Below are 23,241 nucleotides of genomic sequence, written 5' to 3' on the forward strand. Positions count from 1 at the left end.
TTGGAGGCAAAGCCATTTTTTATGACTTTGATTTGCAAAGGACACTACATCACTTGTATAGTGATGCTGGCAGAATGAAAAAACAAAACAGGAATGGGGCCGGTGCACTGAGTCCAGCGCAACGGGGAGGTGAAATGAAGAGTCCAGCAATGATGATGATGATGATTAGGCTTCCTTTAGCTAATGCGAATGCTGCAGGCGGCCTCGCTAATCAAACTCTGGATTTTATGGTCGGATCAGTTAAGTAAACTTCATCTGGCTGCTCTCTGCTTCAGCCTCGAGGACCTCATCGTTGTTCATGTGCCCTGCTTTGTTTCCCCTGTTCTTGGCTCAGAAAGCTGGCTCAGAAAGGGACTGAGATGTTAGTCTGTATCTGTGTCTGTATTTCCTTTGATTACAGATGTTTGTAGATCAAGTCCCTTCTGTGAAAGTCAACAGAACAGAACATACAGAGTTTCATGATTACATAGACCATGTATGGTCCATAGATAATGTAATTTTGTGTAAAAGTCAAATCATATAATGCATGACATTTTTGAAAATATTCTTACGTAAACATGACTTTCCTTAATAATGCTTTGACATAGTTCTTTTGGGTTATTCGTATTTTTGTATACACCATGAGTTGAAAGCCATATTGAATCTATTTCATATATAGTAATGTATCAGTTATATATATATCAGTTATATATATATATATATATATATATATATATATATATATATATATATATATATACACGTGCATATATACGTATATATATATATACGTATATATATATATATATATATATATATATATATATATATATACGTATATATATAAAATATATATAACCTAATCAAAAGAAGAATCGAGATCCACACCAGAATTTACCACACTTCTCTCCAATGAACAATTATGCAGATGTCAAACCACACAGTAATGTGTAGTAGTACGTATGTCACTAAAGAATAAAATACTACTTCAATTGTTCAGAATATAACTAGAAGTGGCGTCCTGAAAGACTTCTTGTGCAGCCTCATATGAGACACGCGTGTCCACATTTAACCAATTTACAGTTCACTAATGCCAAACCATTCCATGACTCCCGAGGTGATAATATAACAGAGACATAGACTGGCTGCCATGTGGGGGGGTGTACATGGATGATATCATTATTGTGTAATTGGCATTGCTTTGGAAGTCTCTCCCAATGTCAGAAACCAAGCTTAACCCACATTGGAACCCTGTAGATCAGCCAAACCTCAATGTTTGGAGTAAGGCCCGAAGATCCATCATATCTGTTACAGCCTACTGGGCAATATCTGGCCTGCAACTACCAACCGACAATCAATCGGCCAATCATGAACACCGTGGAGTCCTCCAAAACGATCTAGGCCTGTTACGGTTGGATGTCATGAAAATCAGATCTTTTATTTGTTTAAGTCACTCCCTTTTGGAGCAGAGGGGATTTAGAGTAATGCACTACACAAGACTTGATGGAATCCAGATTTCACTGAGCACACGACAGGATGCCAGGCAAGTATAGTAAAAGGATTACATTAACCGTCAGATGATAAATATTCATAAGCGGTCAATGTTAAGAAAATAAAATGGTTACCATAACAAATAAACAACTTTTATTTGAATACTGTATATTATGGATATGGATTACTGTTGTTTATATTGCCTCGAAGAAACCTGGAGCCAAGGTTTGTAATACTGGGCTTATTATAAACAAAATGAAATGAATAAGAAACAATAAAAAAAAAATACAAATGTTTTAATTAGATCAATCACTGGGCAAATCCCACATTACATTCACTATTGTCGATACAAATGTTAATTATCAGTCACATTTCATTGCCGATTCTATTCCAAAACGCTCTCTTGGAAGTGCTAATGAAGTGCTAGTTCATAAAGTCACATAGATTGACGTTTTTTAAAAGCTTACACATATGTATTTTCATAAAAACAGCATGGTTGTATTGAAGCAGATATATAACCTTGCTAAATGAGACTGTTCATGGTAGATTTGGACTAAGCTGTTATCATTTGTGTCAATAGGAAATTTATGCAGAACCCCAGAGAGTAAAGAGGTTTGGGAAGCGGAGTCAGTTTCCAACGATAAAAATCAGCTGGCGCCTGTTGAGGAGGTGCCTGTGTATGTGTAGATTCTCCCCGGTCACACCTAAAACATTCCCCCCTATTGCTCACCTACATCTTGGCTCTTGAGTGTATTACAGTGGTTATATGTGTTAACAAAGGTCCAGTCTGGTTACCACAAAGAAACTAACTAAGAAACTCTTAAAACCAAATGTCAACTCAAGGTCACATTGACAGTGCTTATTATCATTATTCTGATACTTAAATTGTCTTCCTTCAGCTCAAGTGAAACACTGCTCTCCTAGCCCTTCCATCTCATATTCTCTGTCATGCTCTCATGTTGTTGTTTTTCCTCACTATTAGCCTTCACCTTCAACTGTAAATTAAAGCCCCCAGTGGAACTGCAGGCATCTTGTGTCGCACCCTCTGCCTCTCTTGGCTTGTGATCTTTAGGCTGGTGAGAAACATGCAGAGGTGTTCCTTTTCCTTCCTGTTCCACGCACGATTTTAAGTGGCAACCCAAGAGACTTGGATTGGGTTTACTGACCAAACTTTACACTCCCCCGACAGACTTCATCTGCTCCTTCTCTGGCTTTGCCATCTGCACGTCCTTCTGTATCGACACCCATTATTATAGAGTTAGGCCTCAGTGAGCAACTTCAACCAAACTAAGGTGCGCTAGAGCACAGTTTTAGGCCACAGGAGTGTGCTGAGTTGTAGGTGCTGGGTAACTCTAGATTTTTAATTACAGTGTGTGCATGGCGGTGCGATAAGAGGGTCACGGCTTCCTGATAACCTGTTTGATGAGTCAGAGGCTATTTGTCGCCTAGACTGACTGTAAACTGTGAGAACGGGACAAAACCTCATCTTTGTGCAAATACATCTCTCTGCACTTCCTTTAGACTCAAAGTAAGAGCCGCCATCTGCTTTCACCAATGACAATTGAAACCACACACCTGAGTCACTATTCAAAGTCTACCGTAGGTGAATACAGTGACAAATCCAGAGGAAACAATGAGAACATGGTTGATTTTCAGGAGATGGACAGTGTCAAAGCTGAAAGTCTCAACGGTTAAAATCATTTCTTCTGTTGTCAGTATATTGAGATTATTCAGACTATTTTGGGGGTAGTTAGGCCAAAACTATTAGTGTGTTGTTACACGTATCTCCAAGAAGATTCAGTTTAGTTTGAATAACACATTATTTTTTTAAGGTTTATCAGATATCAAAACACTGCACATCAGTTTATAATACCATGAAGATTGTACAGCTTTGCAAAGTAATTGTTGTATACTTTGTGATAATGATTGGGAGGTAAAGGCAGAATTCCCCATTCAAGTTATGAAATAATCTACCTTGAATGCGAGCTTGCACATATTTGTTCAGGCATAATCAGCATTGATTGTGTTGCGACAAAAGGTGAGTCTGGTTCAATGTTTTTGCTGTACGACCCTGCGTTTTTTGTGCCAGAGTTCTCCATGTTGGGGTTTGTTGATTGAAGTATATGAGAAGATATATATAGTTGGTCGAAACATCATAGCTTTGTTAAAAAAAATGTCTGTCAGAGCATGTTAAACATGCTGTAGCTCCATTCAACACGTTCATTTTGTGATTATCCAAATCATCTATATTAATTATGCATATTGACTTTCCTCTAAACATCCCTCCATTCACGATGACACCGAGCCAATAACCAGGTGGTGTGCCAGTTCCAGGACGCAGACAGGACACCACTGAGCTCTGCACCAAATATATTACAGTTTTCTTTCTCCCACCAAGAATGGTAACCAAGCCGCTCACATATTGGATCTCAGGAAATAGTGGAGGACAATTTCCTTCGAGCGTAACATTAGAATGCACGAGCTCGGCTCCCGGAGGTTTGGGGCCACCACCGCTGGGCCGCTCCAATTAGATGGAGCTTCCCTGCTGTGGCTGAGCCAGTCTGAACACAGGAGCATCCGAAAGGAGCTGGAGGAAGGGGTGAGGGGAGACGCACACACAGCCCTGAGCGGCGTGTTATACTTGGCACATATTACGCCGAACGTCTCTCCCTGTCTACACGTCTGGCCCCTGAATATGCTGCAAAGTGATCATAAGATGGCAAAAAAAGAGGACTTAAAGATATGAAAACATGTAAGGGCAGCGAAAGTGAAGACAAAGTCCCTACTGCAGTTATCTCTGAAAAAAAAATCCTATTTTGAGGAATCTCTGCCAATTCCTTTGAAAAGAATCTTACTAATCTTCACAGAGACAATAGCTGCCAGCCTCTATATGCATTATCTGAATATCTTAAAGAGTACAAATATTCATTGGAAGACATTGGACGTCAATGGCTTTTTTTACATACATTATCCTGCCAAGTTTGCACAACTATTCCTTAAATAGGATAAAACTGAACATTCACATTTAAAATGGTATACTTACAGTCTACAATCCCTAAATGGAGTCTGTTGACCTTTTATGTTTCCTTTCCCCTGAAATAGGATTTATCAAGAATAGACCTGGCTTTCCCCATTGTAATAAGACACTGTTTAAAGCCCTTGAAGTATGCCATTGTTCATTTCACCCTTGCCCTTTCTAAACGTATTAATCTCATTGCTGCGGTCTAATTCTGAAATCCCCAGTGGAAACACCTAAGAGGACTGGATCTGCTTGACCACACAAGATATTCCCATTTCCCCTGAAACAAGCAATTTCAAAGGTATAACCATGGTCACTGCTGAATAGCGAGAGGAAGTACATCTGTATGCCATCCATTTGTGAGCGTTCAGCAGAGGTCTAGGTGCCGGCTCTGCTGCAGGTGCTATCCTCTGGAAGGTGATTAGATATCATCACTCTTTCATTAACTCCGTATTTCTAGTATCACAGTGACTGTGTAGGAAGAATGGCCCTTTTCATCGGTCGTACCAACTAATGAGCCCTGTTGAAAGGACCTGGTTAAGGTGGGAGGATAATGAAACAAGAGAAAAGGGGGTAGAAATGTGACAAAAAACATGACACCAGGGATTTGTGAAATAGTGCAATATGGGTGTTTTCTAAATGAAAGTATTTAAATGTATTAAGATTGTTGATGTTTCAATTTCATGAGGATAATTAAATATGAGCCTGTACTGAGCTAAAAATGTTCATGTGAGAAATGAGAAATACGGATTTAAACCAGAGCAGATGACAAGAATGAGAAGGGGAAGTAGTAAAAAGTGTATTTTTAGGTTACGATACTGCGGGCGACAACAACAGTCTCCTTTTCACCTGATCATTGAAACAGGTAGGCGGGGAATAGGGCTGAATGTTCCATTACGTAGACCAGACCCAAGCACATACAGGTTCTTTGTGAAAGGTGTCTCTGTGTGCAGGCAGAGGTGCCACACTGACATCATCCAGAGCCGGGGATGGGACTTTTCATGTGTAGCGGTGCCAGGGAGCTGCTATAGTACTGTCAGCCAACCTGACTCAGCACTAAACACTCCAGACACAACCGTGCAAGAATCCGTGACGGAGGAGAGTTTCACAACTTGCATCGCATTTCTGCTCAATACTCCCTCAACATGAAGTCTGGGCACTAAAGAATTATTTCAATAAGATTGAAATTATTTGTAGTCAGACAATTTATAGAATTTGAAAAATAAATAATTCGGTTACTCAGAAAAAGACGGGTGACAAAAGCCAAGGTACTAAAGCAAGAGAGATTAGTTTGTTTTGGAGTGTTGGGAACGGTTGATATGTTCGCCATTGCATTTTGGAAGTTGGGGGAGTTTTGCCAGAAATCCGTATGAAAATGTTTATGGCGGATGAATGGAGATACGACTAAGCAACTCAAAATTACTGAATTATGTCTGAGACATACTTCATTAAATCTTCTGTGATTATAGTGGTAAGGAGGTTGTTTGTATCAACAATTGTATAACATCTTGCGGGACTATTCGACTTTTGCAGGACAGCGGCCTCTGTGGCCACAAGTGGCATGTTGAAGTTTATTACATTTTCCAAGATTTTATAAGAAGAGTTGCTTTGATAACTATATTATTTGGCATACAAGGACATTATTGATCTCGGAAATTGTGACAAAAGAAATCGTAACTTAAGGTCAACTTACTAGCTTTTTCTGGAGTTTTCAACCACATGACACAGTCTTCCTCAGAAAATAGATGGACTTTTCTCAAACCAGGACTTCTGTACCAGAAGGAAATGTGGTTGAAATTGATGTGAGAAGCTAGAAAAAGTAGAGAAAGTCATAACAATTACTCAGTGGTGTCACTAACACAGCAATAGCTGCTTTCTAACAGTAGTCCCCCAAAATATGACTGGTCATACCAGAACGTGTATGACTTGAGCAAGGGTGTGTTTTACTGCTTAGGAAGTCACCTTTTCAATTACAACAGGAAGATTGTTATTTTCCTCAAAAAAGACCCAGGTAATGTCATAACATTTTGTCAGCACTCTGAGATTGAGCCATTGTTATTCGGATATAATTACAGGTCATTAACTACAGCTTTATTATTTGAAATGCTGGAGAGTGACCTGGAGAGACCATGCTCTGCTTTTATCGCATTTCATTGTCATTTGAACTGACTCAGAGGTCACTTCACCTGAAGGCATGGAGGCCACCATGTTGTCACTCAGCAGAGCTCAATATTGGATGTGCTTTTAAAGTGTGCTGTTAGAAAGTTTGGAGGGTGAATATTAGGATTTCATGCAAGCAGCTCCTCAAGGTTTTAACAAGACAAAAAACAACATCAGAAGAAATATGTACACTCGTGAAATGATGCTGTTGTATTGTGTTTTTTTGCGTGATGACAACATTAAACTAAGGCTCAATGGTGGCAGCTATCCAACACTGATGATGTTTATCAAGAACTTTAGGTTCCACTGCTTTCCCAGATCAGCGTGTATTTCCTTCCCCTAGATATCCTATCAATGAGTGCCCAAGGCGTTTCAGTTTACTAAAAGCCAGGAGCAGATAAGGCCGAGATTACAGTAGCACTATCTGCAGAGGAGGCTAGAGAAAGGAGAAGATATACAAGAAAGCGTGCAGCAGCAATTATCACACACTGCTGCTCACAGGGGTGAAGGCCAGAAATTGTTTCTAGTTGGACTTCCTTGGTGGCATAGCTGAGCTATCTCATGTGTTATCTGACCTGATGATGGAGGTGGTAACTGCCAGGTCAATTAATAAAAGCACAGTTATCCAAAATGCCATTAGTCCACAGCTGCCCGTGGCCAAAGTGCTCTGATCTGGTTCGGCAAACACCTGGAGCACAAGACCTCGGCTGACAGTGGGCAAGGGTACAGTTCTGCAACCAAACCGGCCTGAACTTTTCAAGAATGAACAAACAAACTGCCGTTCCGATGAGAACTGACAGCGGAAGCAACCAGAAAGCAAAGGTTCAGACAGTTCGCCGACAGGATTATCTCAGTTCTCCCTGTCGCAGTCTTCTGCCATGTCTAGGGCAGTTGGCACTAGTTGTGGAAAGTCTCAGACAGGTGTTACGTCTGTTGTGAGCGGCTGAAGCCACCTCTGCCTCTAATGCGCACCTCTGCCACAGTATTTGTCATCCGTCTTCCAATCCCTTCTGGGTGTCATGGCAGATCATTTAAAAAAGGGATTTAATGCACTTGTTGTTATTGCAACATGTTTAATGGTCTCAGCATTTTAGAAGTTCTCCATATAGCCGGCTGATTGTTGAATCATGGTTCCCTTTTTAACTAACTGGGGTATTTGGTTGAAATTCTACACATTGCTGCACAGGGCACTACATGTAACAGTTCCTTTAATAAAATAAATACACAATGCAACACGTGCTGTGTTCCATTCTTTTGATTCAATTGTTTTGACCAACACCCTTCAAAGACAACACACCAACACGCTTTAAAAAAGAGGCGGTCTGCTCAAACATTTGCAGTGGAATCTAAGAGACCGAGGAGAGGTGGAAGACATGACTTGGCAGTTTACCCCCAGTGTTTGACTCAAAATTTTGACGCCATGGCTCGAAGTCAAGCTGAGAAGTTTCCCAAGACCTGCACGGCCTGCAGGCGGGTATTCCATGTAAGCTGTGAGCCCGGACCCAGAGGATTTGTGTCCCCCCTCCCTGGTCTGCAGGACACCTCAAACCTTCTCCAGACAGCTCTGTGGGGGCGCGAACATGCCCGACCACACCTCTGATGCCTCTGTGTTAGCCATCACTGGGTTTCCTCCTCTGCATGTTGAGACCAGCAATCTCAAATGGCAGCAGTTCAGCTCAAAAAAATGAAAATGGCATCAAGTATTTCCCCTCTAACGAGACAAGTGGGTTGGTTTATACAAACAAAAGTACGAGACTGCCAGTATCCTATTGCTGCATGACACGAAACCCTGAGAGAGATCTCAGATGTTTAACTTCATTGAGGGAAGTAGATCAAGGATTTCAGCCCAAGTACAGAGAATCAGGTTACTTTGAAATGCTACAAAATCAACATAATCATAACCATTAACTGCCCATCAAGCAAAAGCATCTGACAGGCTCATTAGGCAGTTTTTAATGAACATGTCAGGGTCAAAATAGACTGAAAGGCTTTCACAGGAAACCTTGAACCACTGCCCTCTTTATAGAGAAAGTTGATATTCATGGAAAATGGTTATTCCTAGCAATTTAAGGCACTGACTACTGACAAGGACTATTACTGAAACAAACATATTCAGAATGAAATCAGATATGTGACACGCTAAAAAATTTATTTAAAGAAAATCACACAATCTTCATCTAAATTGTCCAACAGATTTGAAGTGGTGGACTGTAGCTCACCATCTTTTGTATCACCTCTTCTGGGATTAATAGAGGATCAAAAAGAGAATGGATTTGACCAGACTGTTTCATGAAAAGGTGCAAGGAATGTTTTATATTTCTATCAGCCACATTCAATGTGTGAGCAATATTCTTAATGATTACAGATTTAAGCATCTAACGAAGTAGCTTTACTTTTGACCAATGAATTGTTAATCCATGGTTGTGATAAAAATAGAAAATGTTCAAAGTTTTTATGTCAACTCATAACTAACACGAGTCGGATTTGGTTTCTAAAATTATATACATGGATTATATCGACTGAACTCTCTCAACAAAGTGTCCTTTGTAAACCAAAAACAAGTGTTGGAACAAATCCAGCAAAGTAGATTTTAGTGTTGAGACACGTTTGTTTTGATCTGCTTTTTCACAGACTTTATATTTAAATGGTTTGCGTTGACTGAGGAAAACTTCAGATCTATTCAATATTTTATTATATGTAATACCTTCATGCACTTTTATATTACTGTTTAAGTGATCATAAGGATTATTATTAATTGAATCATCATTGTTAATAATGTCAGTGTTTTATTTTCATATATCATTCATAGAAAACAATATTAGAATTGCAGGCAGTTGCTCCAGTCATCTAAATCATGAATCAAAATAATAATATGCAATCTTTCTCAACAGAAATACAAAACAAAAATGTAAAAAGTAAAGACATTATGGAGTAAGTGGGAGAAACAGCGATGCCACTTGTTGATTCTTTGCGATAATTCAATAAAATGTATTTTGTTTAGCCCTAAATCACAAATTTGCCTCAGAGGGCTTTACAATCTGTACACATACTAAGTATATGTTTAAAGTCATATGTTTTATTCTGTTATCTGTAATCCCTGTTGGAAATAAAAAGGCCTAACATAAAAATGTTGAAATATCTTTCTTACTACCTCTGAATCTGTGCAGCCCCTGCACAGTTGCGGGGCTTCTTCTCAAGTTTCTGGACTGCTGTCGCCCCCTATTGGCCCACGTGGTCACTACAGAGCCGCTAGGTGACTGAGGGATGCGGCTCAGCAGCAGACACACACTGAACTGTCTCTGTGCCACAAACACAAAACAACTGCCCGCAATCTCCCGAAAACAAGATATGCGATTAAAAACGTCACTAGTTTCCAAACGAGAACTGCTTTAATGTATACATCAACCAAACAGGTATCCAATAACTCAAATGGCATTGTGCCTGCAAAGAAAACTCAACTCAAAGACATTTAGTTGGAAAAGTAAATGATTTGTCAATCTGGGTACAAGTTGTAAAAAAAATATGCAAATGAGCATGTGTGTTGTGTAGAAGAAGAAAAAAGTATATAAGAAAGTATAATAAATAACTAAAAGAAATGCAATGCCAATGTGTTTGTGCATCTAAGAGTAAAAGTGAGGATTATTCTATGGTATTAACGATTCTGTGTCTGTAATCAAAGAGAAATCAGAGGAAGTGTTTTGGTCTTTTTTCTTTTTTAATATATTACTTGATACCACTGTAATATTACAATCCATCACATTATTGTATTGTGTAGCTATGATTCGTAAGTATAGCCCTACTTTTTTTGTCAGAGGGTATAATAATTAACATTTAAATGTTATCTTTTTTGTAATACAATAATAAATGTGAATGAAACCAAAGAGTATAAAGGGAAAAACTCCTCTTTCCGACTCGAGCTGGGGTTTCGCTGTTGTCGACTGCACGAGTTCTTCACAGCAGAGTCAGATTACGTCCCCGCCCACCAAAAGTTTCCCCCAATCATTTCCTTGCCGTCAAACATAAATCCAGGCTTCGCCTCCTGTGTCTCTAGACTCTTCAGCAACCCTCCAAGAGTAGATCTCTCAGTCACATTTCTTCTTAAGTCACAGCTGCAACTGTTGAGCATTAGAAAGCGATCACTTGCAATTCCCCTTCTTCTCTGCGAATTTGTGAAAAGGAAGGATCGTCAAAAACTTTTATTTTTGACATTTTTGTTGACTTTAAAAAGGATTCAAGTTTGCCAGTCAGGCTGTGCGCCCTCACAGGCTGTCACTGCAGTCTTTGGGCACAGCTCTCTTGGATTTAGAAAGAAGGATTTTTCTCCCCTTTTTTCTTTTTTTTTACTGCGAGAAGCTATTCTTTAACTTTTGCGCATGAATCTCCTCGACCCTTACCTGAAGATGACAGAAGAACAGGAGAAGTGTCACTCTGACGCTCCCAGCCCCAGCATGTCGGAGGACTCCGCAGGCTCACCGTGCCCGTCCGGGTCCGGATCGGACACTGAGAACACCCGGCCGATCGACAACCACCTCCTCTTGGGTACAGAATATAAGAAAGAGGGCGATGAAGAAAAGTTCCCCGTGTGCATCAGAGATGCGGTGTCCCAGGTGCTGAAGGGCTACGACTGGACGCTGGTGCCCATGCCGGTGCGCGTCAACGGCTCAAGCAAAAGCAAACCTCACGTCAAGAGACCCATGAATGCGTTCATGGTCTGGGCTCAAGCCGCACGGAGGAAGCTGGCCGATCAATACCCGCATTTGCACAACGCGGAACTCAGCAAAACCCTGGGCAAACTTTGGAGGTAGGTTCGCTTTGCATTCGCAATCACACTTGTGCGCTTTTACGCGCCGCTGTGCGCAGCGCACTATTTCTTCGATTCTTCGCACTATTCAGGCACCACCTGACTGAGAGCTTCACAATCTTTCTGGAAATTTAACTCTGTTCACATTACTTTCTCTCAACTACTGATATCTCATTGTGCTTTTGGATTCACTTCTTAATTGTATGGTGGAGTAGGTTCTAGAAGTTTGGGTTTAGGATGCACAAACTTTTATTTTAACTCCTTCTTCTTGATAGTTAATATTTAAAACAGTGGATGCAATAATTCAGTCAATTGCACATCTCCTAAAGTAATTAATCAACTGTCTTGTGCGTGTTGTTCATTGAATGCGTTTTAATGTGAATGTACAATTCTGTGATATTTTCAGATTGCTCAACGAAGCAGAGAAGCGCCCGTTTGTGGAAGAAGCTGAGCGTCTGAGAGTGCAGCACAAAAAGGACCACCCCGACTACAAATACCAGCCAAGGCGGAGAAAGTCAGTGAAGAACGGGCAGAACGACCCCGAGGACGGCGAGCAGACCCACATCTCTCCAAATGCGATCTTCAAGGCGCTGCAGCGGGCCGATTCTCCAGCCTCAAGTCTGGGCGAGGTGCATTCTCCAGGAGAACATTCAGGTAAGAAGACACAAAATAATAATAATAATAATAATAATAATAATAATAATAATAATAATAATAATGAAGAAGAAGAAAAAAAACATTAGCTGGTATTGTTTTTCCAAGCATGACTCACTGGCACTGCATGTAGAAATCAAATATTTAGAAGAGGGCCTTGAACAGACACCTGCTAATGATTAGGGATTAATGATTAGTGCTTTACAAGCCATCATGCAGATATCTGTCAGTATAGTGTCAACAAACTCCTCCTCCTGAAACCATTTGCAAATATACTGGTATTTCAATGCACCAGTCCCTTGTGGCGGTGCATTTGATTTCAAGGCTAACTCTGCCTTCCCTCTAACCAGGTCAGTCCCAGGGCCCACCAACACCCCCGACCACCCCCAAGACAGATCTCCCCATCAGCAAGGTTGACCTGAAGCGCGAGGGTCGCCCCATACAGGAGGGCACCAGTCGCCAGCTCAACATCGACTTTGGAGCCGTGGACATCGGCGAGCTGAGCAGCGAGGTCATATCCAACATGGGCAGCTTTGACGTCGATGAGTTCGATCAGTACCTGCCACCCCACAGCCACGTCGGAGTGACGGGAGCGGCCCAGGCCGGCTACACCGGCAGCTATGGCATCAGCAGCTCCTCAGTCAGCCATGCGGCCAATGTCGGGGCCCATGCCTGGATGTCCAAGCAGCAGCAGCAGCAGCAGCAGCAGCAGCAGCAGCAGCACTCTCTGACCACACTGGGTGGAGGAGGAGAGCAAGGCCAGCTGGGTCAACAGAGAACCACCCAGATCAAGACGGAGCAGCTGAGCCCCAGTCACTACAGTGAGCAGCAGGGTTCCCCGCAGCACGTCACCTACGGGTCCTTCAATCTGCAGCACTACAGCGCCGCCTCGTACCCCTCAATCACAAGAGCACAGTATGACTATTCAGACCATCAAGGTGGCGCCAACTCCTACTACAGCCATGCGGCTGGCCAAGGCTCCGGCTTGTACTCCACCTTCAGCTACATGAGTCCCAGCCAGAGGCCCATGTACACCCCGATTGCCGACACCACCGGGGTGCCCTCCGTGCCGCAGACCCATAGTCCGCAGCACTGGGAGCAGCAGCCCATTTACACACAGCTCTCCAGGCCTTGAGGAGGCGGCCCTCAGCACTGACTGTACAACACCCATCACTTCCATAGACTTTTCTTTTCTGCACGGTGGCCTTTGTTCCACCATGACACACACCCTTCATCGCCACCGTAAAAAAACATGACTTGGACTTTTTTATAGTACTGAAAATATATCTTTGGATTGGCTCACAACAGTGCCTTTTGTATTGGTTGGAATTGTGATTATATTTTTTTAGATATAATGTTTTTAAAAAAAAAAGTTAAATCCTCTGTGAGGACATACTGGTTATAAATATTTTAGTATGTACTGTGTATGTGTTTTGCTCTTGTCATCTTCATCATCGTCATACTCAGTGTCATCAGCATCGTCATCATCACAAGTTGAAGGTTTATTAAATCTAAAGTAGTGGGAATGCCGGGTAAAAATACCATCAGTGGCCTTACGTCTATATTTTTTTTCTACACAAGTAAGAAACATCAGTTTACTGACACTGCCGTCTTATAATGCCTACATTCTGCTTTGAATTTTTGTACTGTATATATTTTATTATAATTCCCATGAGATGCAAGAATTGAGCAATGCAGGTTTGAAATAGATTTACATTTTTTGGCCATGATATGACTGTGTCATCAGTGAATTAGTCAAATATTCTACTTCTTGTTCTTTGCTTTAGCTTAAATGATTGTGTTGGAAATGCTATAGCAGGTGCCATTTAATTCTACTAGGGGCCTTACTGTGTTGCTCGATGTAACTGTGCAACGCTTGCTTTTATCTGGGTACTGCCTCGATACCATTGGTGCCTCCGGAGCCCCAGTGGAGAGGCTCTGGCATTCAACACTGGCATTGCAGTGTTGAAACCACGGCATAGTTCTGACTTCCTGCTTGAGGAGATGCAGGATGTGACCTTTGACCTGATTCTCCTCAGCAGCCAGCAGGTCTGAGTCTGGCATGCTTCTATCATTCCTAAAGCCTCATCTTTGTTTCTAACCTTTTTTTCTTAATTTATTCTTTAGCATTAATTTTATTTGAGAATAACTATTTGCAATTATCTTTTTAATTCAGCAGCAGCTAACTGAGATGAGAGGTTTTCGGTGAAGTAGTTTGCTGTCATATGTGGTACAAATTGTTTATTTATCATTTGTAAATGTTTCCATATTAAAGTGTTCATTCATGATCTAGTTATGTACAGATTACTTATAATTACACAATGAGTCTTTTTCTAAAAACAGAAAAACTGGAATTTTTCTTTTTTTTCTTTTTCCTAACAAATTAATTAATGGATATGAAAGCTGCGGCTGTTTTTGTAAAGAATTTGCTGGAATCAACAATACTTTTTGTTTTTGAAAAAAGTTGTGTTCCTCATTTTATATTCTGTATCATTAGTCCTCATCTTGTCATCTCCTTAATGCAGTTTCCGTAGGTAAACATGGCATTGTCTTAAAAGCTTATCTTTTGTATTATATTGTTTGCAATAAAAACAAAACACTGAGAAATATGCAATCGTCTGGTGCAATTAATTATAAGCATGCTTCATACTGGATTATCTGTGTTTTATTTGTCAGTGAGGTCAATTCTGAAAAGATGGCAGAAGACTGGCTCAACTGAGTTTGAGTCACAAAACAGAAGATTGTTGTGATGTGACCCAGTTATTCTAACTTCTTCTGCTTTAATCCGATACCCACTGCTGCAGCTTGGTTCATTTTTCTTTTTGACCAATGTGAAGTGAAAATGAAAGTCGGTAAATGCACGTGATCGCACTGGGAACAGTGTGTTTGCTTCTGGCTTCTCAGACCATGAGGTCACAGGTCCATTATTACCACAGACTATTGAGAAGACGTATGTCCGCACCCCTCCCCCGCCGCCTGTATACACCATAGCTTAAAGAAACAAACTATACATTGAATATTGTTTATTCATTACTTGCCAAGTAATATAGGAATAGAGCTGACCTTAATAAATCAGTGGCAGTGTAAACACAATCAGGTACTATAGCTTTGTGTTGAAATTTGAGGCACATTCACAGATGACGTCTCTTTCCTCACATCAACTCCACTGAACCTTCCTCTGCCACCCACCACTGCACCTCTTCTCGGTGTGATGACTGGACATCTTTTTTTTTTTTTTTTTATTCCCTCAACTTATTGTACAAAAAATACACAAAGACTATTCTTGGCAATCCAACAAAATTGACAGATAATTACAGTATTACATCCAAAAAGTTGTCAAGTTTGACCTACTAAGCTGAAATGAGATACATTTAAACGAAGAAATATTCCAACGAATGAGTGAGTTTTCGTATCACTTTTGTATCTCTCATGGAAATTAAAAAGGTGGATTTCCACCACACCAATCACAATTAATTTCATACCTCGTTGTAACATTTTAGCATTGGCAACAGTTTGTAACTTCCTCTCACCATTTCTTGATGAGAACTACTGAAAAAGGGAACCAGCTTTTTTATTTTTTCACTATGTTGCACCAAGTGTAAAGAGGAATAAAGAAAGGACTCTTTACGCTGTTGGTTTGCATATTTATGTATTTATTAAATGATTTTAATTGTCAAAATTGCACAGAATGTGAGTCAAATAACTGTTTAAAAAAAAACATGTCAGTGTATTTCTTTTCAAAATGCTAGAAGTAATGCTGCGTATATTTCTATCTTTTGGTATCATATCATTATACGATACTGTTCTAAGCTGCCAACATGTATCTCTCTCACATGCGGTGGCGTTTGTTGAGAGTGGAAAACAGTAACTCAACTTTGGGAATGTGGGTTCGGCTGAAAAGGAAATCTCACTATTTTAACACACAATACCTCATTCACCGTATTCACTGACTGATGATGACAGTGTATCAGGGAGTGTATAGCCTACACTTAGAATTGTGATTTAAAGTTGATTTCCACAATTGTTGCAGTAACAATCTGCTATCTCGGCTTCTTCTTCAGTAACTTTGCTTCAAACTGCTGCTGCAAATAGGTGCTGATTAAAACAATATTGTTTTATATAAACTTACAAAACATGTATATATATATATATATATATATATATATATATATATATATATATATATATATATGTGTGTGTGTGTGTGTGTGTGTGTGTGTGTGTGTGTGTGTGTGTAAGACAGTGATCCTACTGCAGGCTTGACTCTGCTGTCTCTGGTTAAATATGAGGGCTGAGTGTGTGAAGTCCTGAGCCCACCTCCCACAGAGAGCTCCCCTGAGGCACATCCATCACTGGATCTCCAGTGGCTCAGACCCGGAGCGAGGCAGCGGGGCAGCGGGGCCCCGGGGCCTAACAGGGCAAGGGAGGCCAGTTAGTGATGGCTCGAGGGAGAACCGAAAGGTTTAGCAGGGGGATCACAAGGAAAGGAACCTTTTTTTTGTTGTCTTCCAAACCAAGGAATTTTGTTAATGACTGACAGGGCTGAGACATTAAGATGCCGGGTCACTCCATATTTTAGAAGAATTCCAAATAGGACTCCAAAACAGAAAAAAAAGCAGACTGTCAGAAAGACGAGTTGAAGGGGAATAATGGAGCGTTTTCAACACAAACATTGACATTATAGTTGTTAGGAGGAGTTCTAAATGTAAAAGAAATCCTGCCTGACTCAAACAATTGGCAAACGCCATCCCAATGTCCTGATGCTGTCTGAGCTGGCTCCAGCAGGCGTAGAGTAACACAGCACTCAGGACATGATTGGCTCCTGATGGAGGACGCTGCTTGAGAGTGAAACTGTAGCCAATATTTCTGTTCAGCAAACAAGGGGAAAAGTCAACTTCGGTAAACACAGGTCCGGGTTCTTCCAGCTTCAGAGACGGACCAGAACACGTTTGCTCAATTGTTTAATTCTCAGTTTGTTGGCGTGTGCGCGCATGGGAAAATGTGAAACGTTTTCATGTTCAAGTCCAGCTCATAATGAGTTCAGATATACTGAAATCAGGTGATCATATTAGTATTACTTTTAGGAAATAATTGCTCTTTTAAAATTAAAATTCATGAATACCAACAACTATTTCCATAACAGGAATGAAAGACAGCGTGTGGATGGGATAAAAGTTTTTAATAAAAGATAGAGGAAACAATGTTGTGTGTGAAATAAAGTTAGAGCTAAAGTTAGGGTAGCTGGACGATGAGAGCCACTTTCATCGTGTTTCATCAGAATTTCGTCAGAATACTGTCACGTGTGTCACCAAATCAGGAAATTACATCAGGATTGAGGCTTTCCCTGGGTGAGACCACACTGACTCATGTTTCAGCTTTTCTGCCACCAACAGCCTTGCCCAGTAGCAGTGCAAACACAATGATACATTTAATGTGTTCCATATACACTGTATTAAAGGCGAGGCAAATAAAAAACATCTTTTCTAAAGCAAGAACCCCAGCCTGCTGTCCTGGGCTCAGAGAGCCTTGGCAGTGGCAGAGTGACCCAGCCAGTTGGTGGATCTGGGGCTGTGATGGGACTGCTCCCCTCTGAACAGCAGGAGTGCCCGGATGGATGTTTCCAAGAAGGATCGGAAACAAGACCAAATTTTTCTTTCTTTCTTTTTCAGACAGGCCTTTCCACGGGCAATTTTCCCAGGACGACCCCATTATTATTCCACAGAGACGTCTGCCCCCTCCAATCCCTATGGGTGGTCTTTCTGACGGCAAAGGGGAAGAGGAAAAGAAAAGGAAAAGGGGAGAAAAAAATCTGGTGATACACCCGTGGAGACTGAAGAACAATAAAATATACAACAAAGTAAAATGAGATGACGAGTCAAACGGCACTCCGGCATAGTGCAAGCTTACTCCGTCCCCCCTGGCGGACAGCCTTGTGTGTATAATTGTCTATTACAGTATATCTAAAAGAAAACCGTTTCTAAATTTAATTAAGGCAAAATGAACATATCCAGATATATGTTTGTGTTTCAAACATAACGTTGTGAGATCAGTTTATTGTGTTTTCTTTGTGGATATGTACCGCTGGTAACCATTCCTCTGTTTTGATTACCCACAGGGACAGTTTGAATTGACCCCCACACTGAGTTGCTTTTAAATTGTTCAGTCCATAAAACCCTTTCTTAAACTAATAAGAAACATCCAGTGGAGGAAACCCCTGCTAAATCACTGAGCAAGACAAGCCGACTACAAGGCCGTTACCATGGGAGCTACACCCTCAGCTGAAAAACGACTATGTGCTGATTCAAGATGGGAGCAAACATTTCCTACATCCTGAAGCGTATTGATTATTGTATACATTGAATCGGAAGAGTTCCCTGAATAACGGTCACAGGAGTCCACTAACTCATGAGGGATGATATGTATCTAAGTTTACGATACCTTCTTGCCACTGTTTGATTGTGCACTCTGTTTGAGGAGACTTAGGAAGTGAGACTTTGCCCCGCAGCCATACATCTTGCGCTGGGCCCATGAGGACATTGGCCTGTGCCAAGAGGCCGAGCTGGGCCAGCCTGCTGGAACCCTTGGTGAGCTCCCTGCCTTTGTCTGAGGATGTGGAAGAAACCTGGCACCGGCCCGAGGTCAGCGTCCCAAAATGATATTACCATAATCCCATTAAGTGTGTCTGAGGCCTCATGAGCTCCAGCTCAGTCTGGAGGAGGTAGGTGAGAGATGGCAGTGGGTGGTTTTGTGGCTGAAGAAATGGAGATGATACTGTTTGAGGCCATTAATGATATCTCATGTGCAGGCTGTGTATGCTGTAGCTTAATTACCTTTATATTTTAGACTATGTGATAATATGCAAGATACATGCATTAATGTAGGCCTCAGTTGAAGCCAGTGTTTTATCACAGTATGTGCAACCTATTTTCCTTGAGAAGTTTTTTTTTTTTTAAGTGTGCCAAAAAGGAAGACAACGCTCCATAAGAGAAGCCAGGAGCCAAAACAAGATGATGGATCAAGTGGGTGTGTCTATAAGCTTCATTTAATCAACCTTTCTCATCCTTATCTGTATTATCCCTCGTGCTTCAGAAAAGGATTCTCTCTAATAATAATGAGATTTCCAATCCTTTCTACATTTGTTTCCGATTAAGACACAGAAAGAAAACCTTTTGCTGTCCAACCAACCACGGACGCAGTAGTTTTCTTTGCTAATTCCCTCGTCTGTACCTAGTACATTTCCACAGAACATATCATTTTACAGTGCACATGCCCAATTTGGCACAGGTTGTTTGAGGGGTTGCAAATTGACACGTCAGCAAAAGCATGAGAGCTGACTGAAAGCAATGATCTGGCAGTCCATCCTTGAGGCATAACCGAGTTTGGAACACATATTGAGACATTATGTGACATGTAAAACAATAATTCAGCCTAGTTCCTGTTTTGTTTCATTGTTTGAATTGGTACCACAGCTATGTATAAAATAACCAAAACTTGGTCGCAATAAAGTATTTTTCTGCCATGCAGTCTTACATTTTTATTGATTTGTTCAGCTACTGAATTGCAAACAGGAGGGCTGTTCAGAGCTTTCTGTTTGCTTGCTTTCTCGTGTCATAATTATCTCTTATGTTTGTCCTGTTCTGAATAATAGCAGGAAAAACAATGTCAATTTAACACTTTTCTCAGATCCGAGCGAGAGTGGGAGGAGTTGCATCCGGGGTGGGAGTGTGTGTTATGTAAAGTGTGTTTATTTTCGTGGGAGCAGAAGTATTAGCTGCTGGTTCTGGTGGTGACTACAGTGATTGTCGGCAGCCATTTCTTTACTTAAAGGGCCCAGCATCTCAAACATACCTCCCCTATGTTTGTCCATTCCATCTATGGGACAACCAGTGAGACTTAATCCCTTGTCCAAATAAGTTAATACCTCAACTAACATGTAAAAGTAAAGTTCAGGGCCAGATGCAGATTCCTGAGAGACACACTGTGCATAACCTGGCAGTAAACCAATTAATTACACACAGAGTGACAAAGTGACACACACACAAATCTGCAGGCGGACATGTCTCTCTCTCTCTCTCCCTCTCTCTCCCTCTCTCTCTTTCTCTCTCTCTCTGAGTCGCACACACTAACGGAGGAAATTATCTGTTTTGCTTTTAAAGTAAAATGTCCCCGTTCCATATTTTTTTAGTTTGTGTGTTTTATAAGTGTGCGTATGTTCGTTTCTTCTCTCTACCCTCTTTCCCTTGCTGACCCCCCCACCCCAGCATGTGTTCTGATATGGTTCGTGTCTGCTGCTTTCCCCTTTGGGAGAGGGGCTTAGTGAAATATGGGCAGAATGCCTTACGGTCAATGGGGTCTTCACCGGCCTCATTTCCTCCATGCAGGGCTCTGTCAGAGAGCGCTAAGCAGACCCCCCAGCATTGATGCTGACAGCACATGAGGAAGCAGACAGTATTGAGTTACCTTAGAATTAAAGTAAATATCACTTCACTGTAGTAAACAGAAGCGGTTACTCAATTTGAGTAAAGAGACTACTAAGACACAAGTTTCACTGCTTAAGGTTTGCTGGGAAGATTACTGCGACATGACAGTGGACCACTCACATAACTGGGTGACAATAAAGTGCACGTTAAATCTGCACTCACTTAACAAATATATAAAGAAGAGACCTAATTTAATGGATTTGACAAAAAGAGCATCATGTTCTTATGCTACCATCCTGCAACTTTCACAAAGTTACATGTGCACCCTCTTTAGTGCATTAATTGGTAGCAGTTCTGGGATGGGGGTTGGGCAGGACTCTGGGTTGTTCTTCTGTGTGCCCCTATTATTTTCTCCACAGGCAGTTTAGTGCTTTCCAACTACCTCTGAAGCATCAGCAGTTTTGGCCTCATCATGTGCAGAAGGGAATACTTTGGTGCAGGGGGACTCTCTGCAGGAAGCTTTTATGCAACTCTAATTTTAGAGAGCAGTTGTTTTTACAGATGCCCATTCCTCTCAGACAGTTTCATCTGTTTGATGGTAATGTCTCTTTTCTGGCAGGATATCGTTTAGTCCAGCCCTAGCTCAGGTTAAGATACAACTCTTCCTCATTCGACAGCTGTATAAAAAAAAATACAAAAATAAAAATATTTTTTAGCTCTCTTTTTTCTACCAGTGACTTAGACAACATGGAATTACCATCATGTCCCAGAGTGCCTTGCAGCAACAGCTGTTGGGAACAGGTGTGTGTCATGAGCACATGGTGATGGTGATGAAGTCTGCCACATGCTAAATGCATAAAACCCAAGAGAGAGAGAGAGAGAGAGAGAGAGAGAGAGAGAGAGAGAGAGAGAGAAAGAGGGAGAGAGAGAGAGAGAGAGAGAGAGAGAGAGAGAGAGAGAGAGGAACTCATGGAGGTAGAGAGAGAGAGAGAGAGAGGTGAACGTCTATTAGACCAATGTTGTGTCCAAATAGAAATGTAGAGGAAACTAGCCAACACATTTGGGACAAACTTAAAAAAGATGTAATAAGTGTCTTTTTCACGTGGGCTTGATACGGGAGGAATTTGAATCTCTCAATTTGGGGCAAGATGATCACAAAGTGGGATTTCAATAAATGAGTGAGTGTTGTGCCCAAGTACGGAGCCAAAGCTGCCAGACGTCTCTCTCGCTCTTTCTCTCTCTCTCTCTCTCTCTCTCTCTCTCTCTCTCTCTCTCTCTCTCTCACTCTCTCTCTCACTCTCTTAAGCCACTTTCTGTAACTTACTGTGAAATTCCAAGGAGGTTTTCATGTGCAACTTCTCAAATGCAAGACGGCATGTTTTCTAAAGATTATTGTATTGTGTCCGTTGCATTTTAACGTCTCCCTATCTGGCAAATGTCATCATTGTTAAGTTTAAACCCAAGCAGATGAGAGGGAGAGGCCCTTGGTATCAAACTACAGAAGAGCGCACACTGGTTTCCATGGTAATAAAGCCTGTTGCCGTTCGTGGGCCTCGATGGCCCATTGGCATCGGCCAACGGCCGATGCGAGATGAAGCTCCTAAGCCTGGGAAAAACCATGCCCTTTCTTGATTTATGATAGCTGTGAAAACTTCAAAATTCTCTCCCAGACGTGTCAACAAACATCACAGCGCAGGTTCAGCTATGCGTGTGCTCATGTGCAAAGGTCCAACAAGCCTGTTTGACACCTTGTTAAGGTTTTCCTCTCCTTCCTCCTGCTTTATCTAGCCTTTCACATCCATGCCTCTCTGGCCCTTTGGACTCTGGGCACTGACCCCAATACTCAAAGAAGCCTCCTAACCAACACAACATTTGGCTTCCAGATTGCTTCCCCTCATGTTTCCCTATGAACCTCCCTTTAAAGCGTCTCTGTATTGTTGTCCAGCAAATGTATGTGTTTCTTTCATATGTATATGTTTTTCTGCTGTTATTGTACTCTGTAATGATAGATACCAAACACAACTTTATCATCACAAAATGATCAATTCGTAGGACTGGGCTCCAACTGAGAAACAAAGCTGATTTCTCTACAGTTGCAATTCCTTTTTCAATTTCTATTCAGTTCTACATCTGATAATTCAAGGGTCTGTTAACCTCTCCATTACAGGTTTCATGTCCTACCTAGAGCATGACAAAAGTCCAATGGACCTGTGTCCCTGTCCCTAATTTGCCAAAGTACTCCACATTATCCATTAGAACTGGCTCTCCTGTAAGATCCAGGAATGCACTGTTGCATATCAATGACCCACATCAACAGAGAAAGAGACAAAGAGAGAGAGAGAGAGAGAGAGAGAGAGAGAGAGAGAGAAAGAGAGAGAGAGAGAGAGAGAGACAACACAAAGAGAGGATGAAAGGGCCCCTTTCTAACACAGTCACACACACACAAACACACTACAAACACACAGAGGCAGGCAAGTCCGTGAAATATGACAGCACAACGGTGAAGAAGGTGGGGGTCAGGGAAGCCATATTGTAACAATCTTATTCTGTAGTCATTAATCGTATCCTGCTGTTCCAGCCTCCCCGACCGTGTGCACTGAGCGTATGTCAAACACATTTCCCCTCTCTCGGTGGGCACACTCCCAGCCAGCTCAAATGCTACACAAAGACACAAACCCTGAGAGCTCCTGAAGGCAGACAGGCCAGATAATCTCTCC

General features: G+C 41.5%; 1 protein-coding gene across 1 annotated transcript; it reads left to right on the plus strand.

Annotated features, from left to right (window-relative positions):
* Positions 1-11,022: 11,022 nt before the first annotated feature.
* On the plus strand, positions 11,023-13,239 carry LOC306749356 (transcription factor Sox-9-like; the record flags this gene model as incomplete). Its single annotated transcript, XM_079232636.1, has 3 exons — positions 11,023-11,450; positions 11,857-12,104; positions 12,455-13,239. 3 exons carry the CDS (start codon positions 11,023-11,025, stop codon positions 13,237-13,239), a joined length of 1,461 nt encoding a protein of 486 aa, XP_079088762.1.
* Positions 13,240-23,241: the final 10,002 nt, after the last annotated feature.

The sequence above is a fragment of the Taurulus bubalis genome (genome assembly GCF_910589615.1).
Source record: "Taurulus bubalis genome assembly, chromosome: 17".
NCBI classification, from domain to species: domain Eukaryota; kingdom Metazoa; phylum Chordata; class Actinopteri; order Perciformes; family Cottidae; genus Taurulus; species Taurulus bubalis.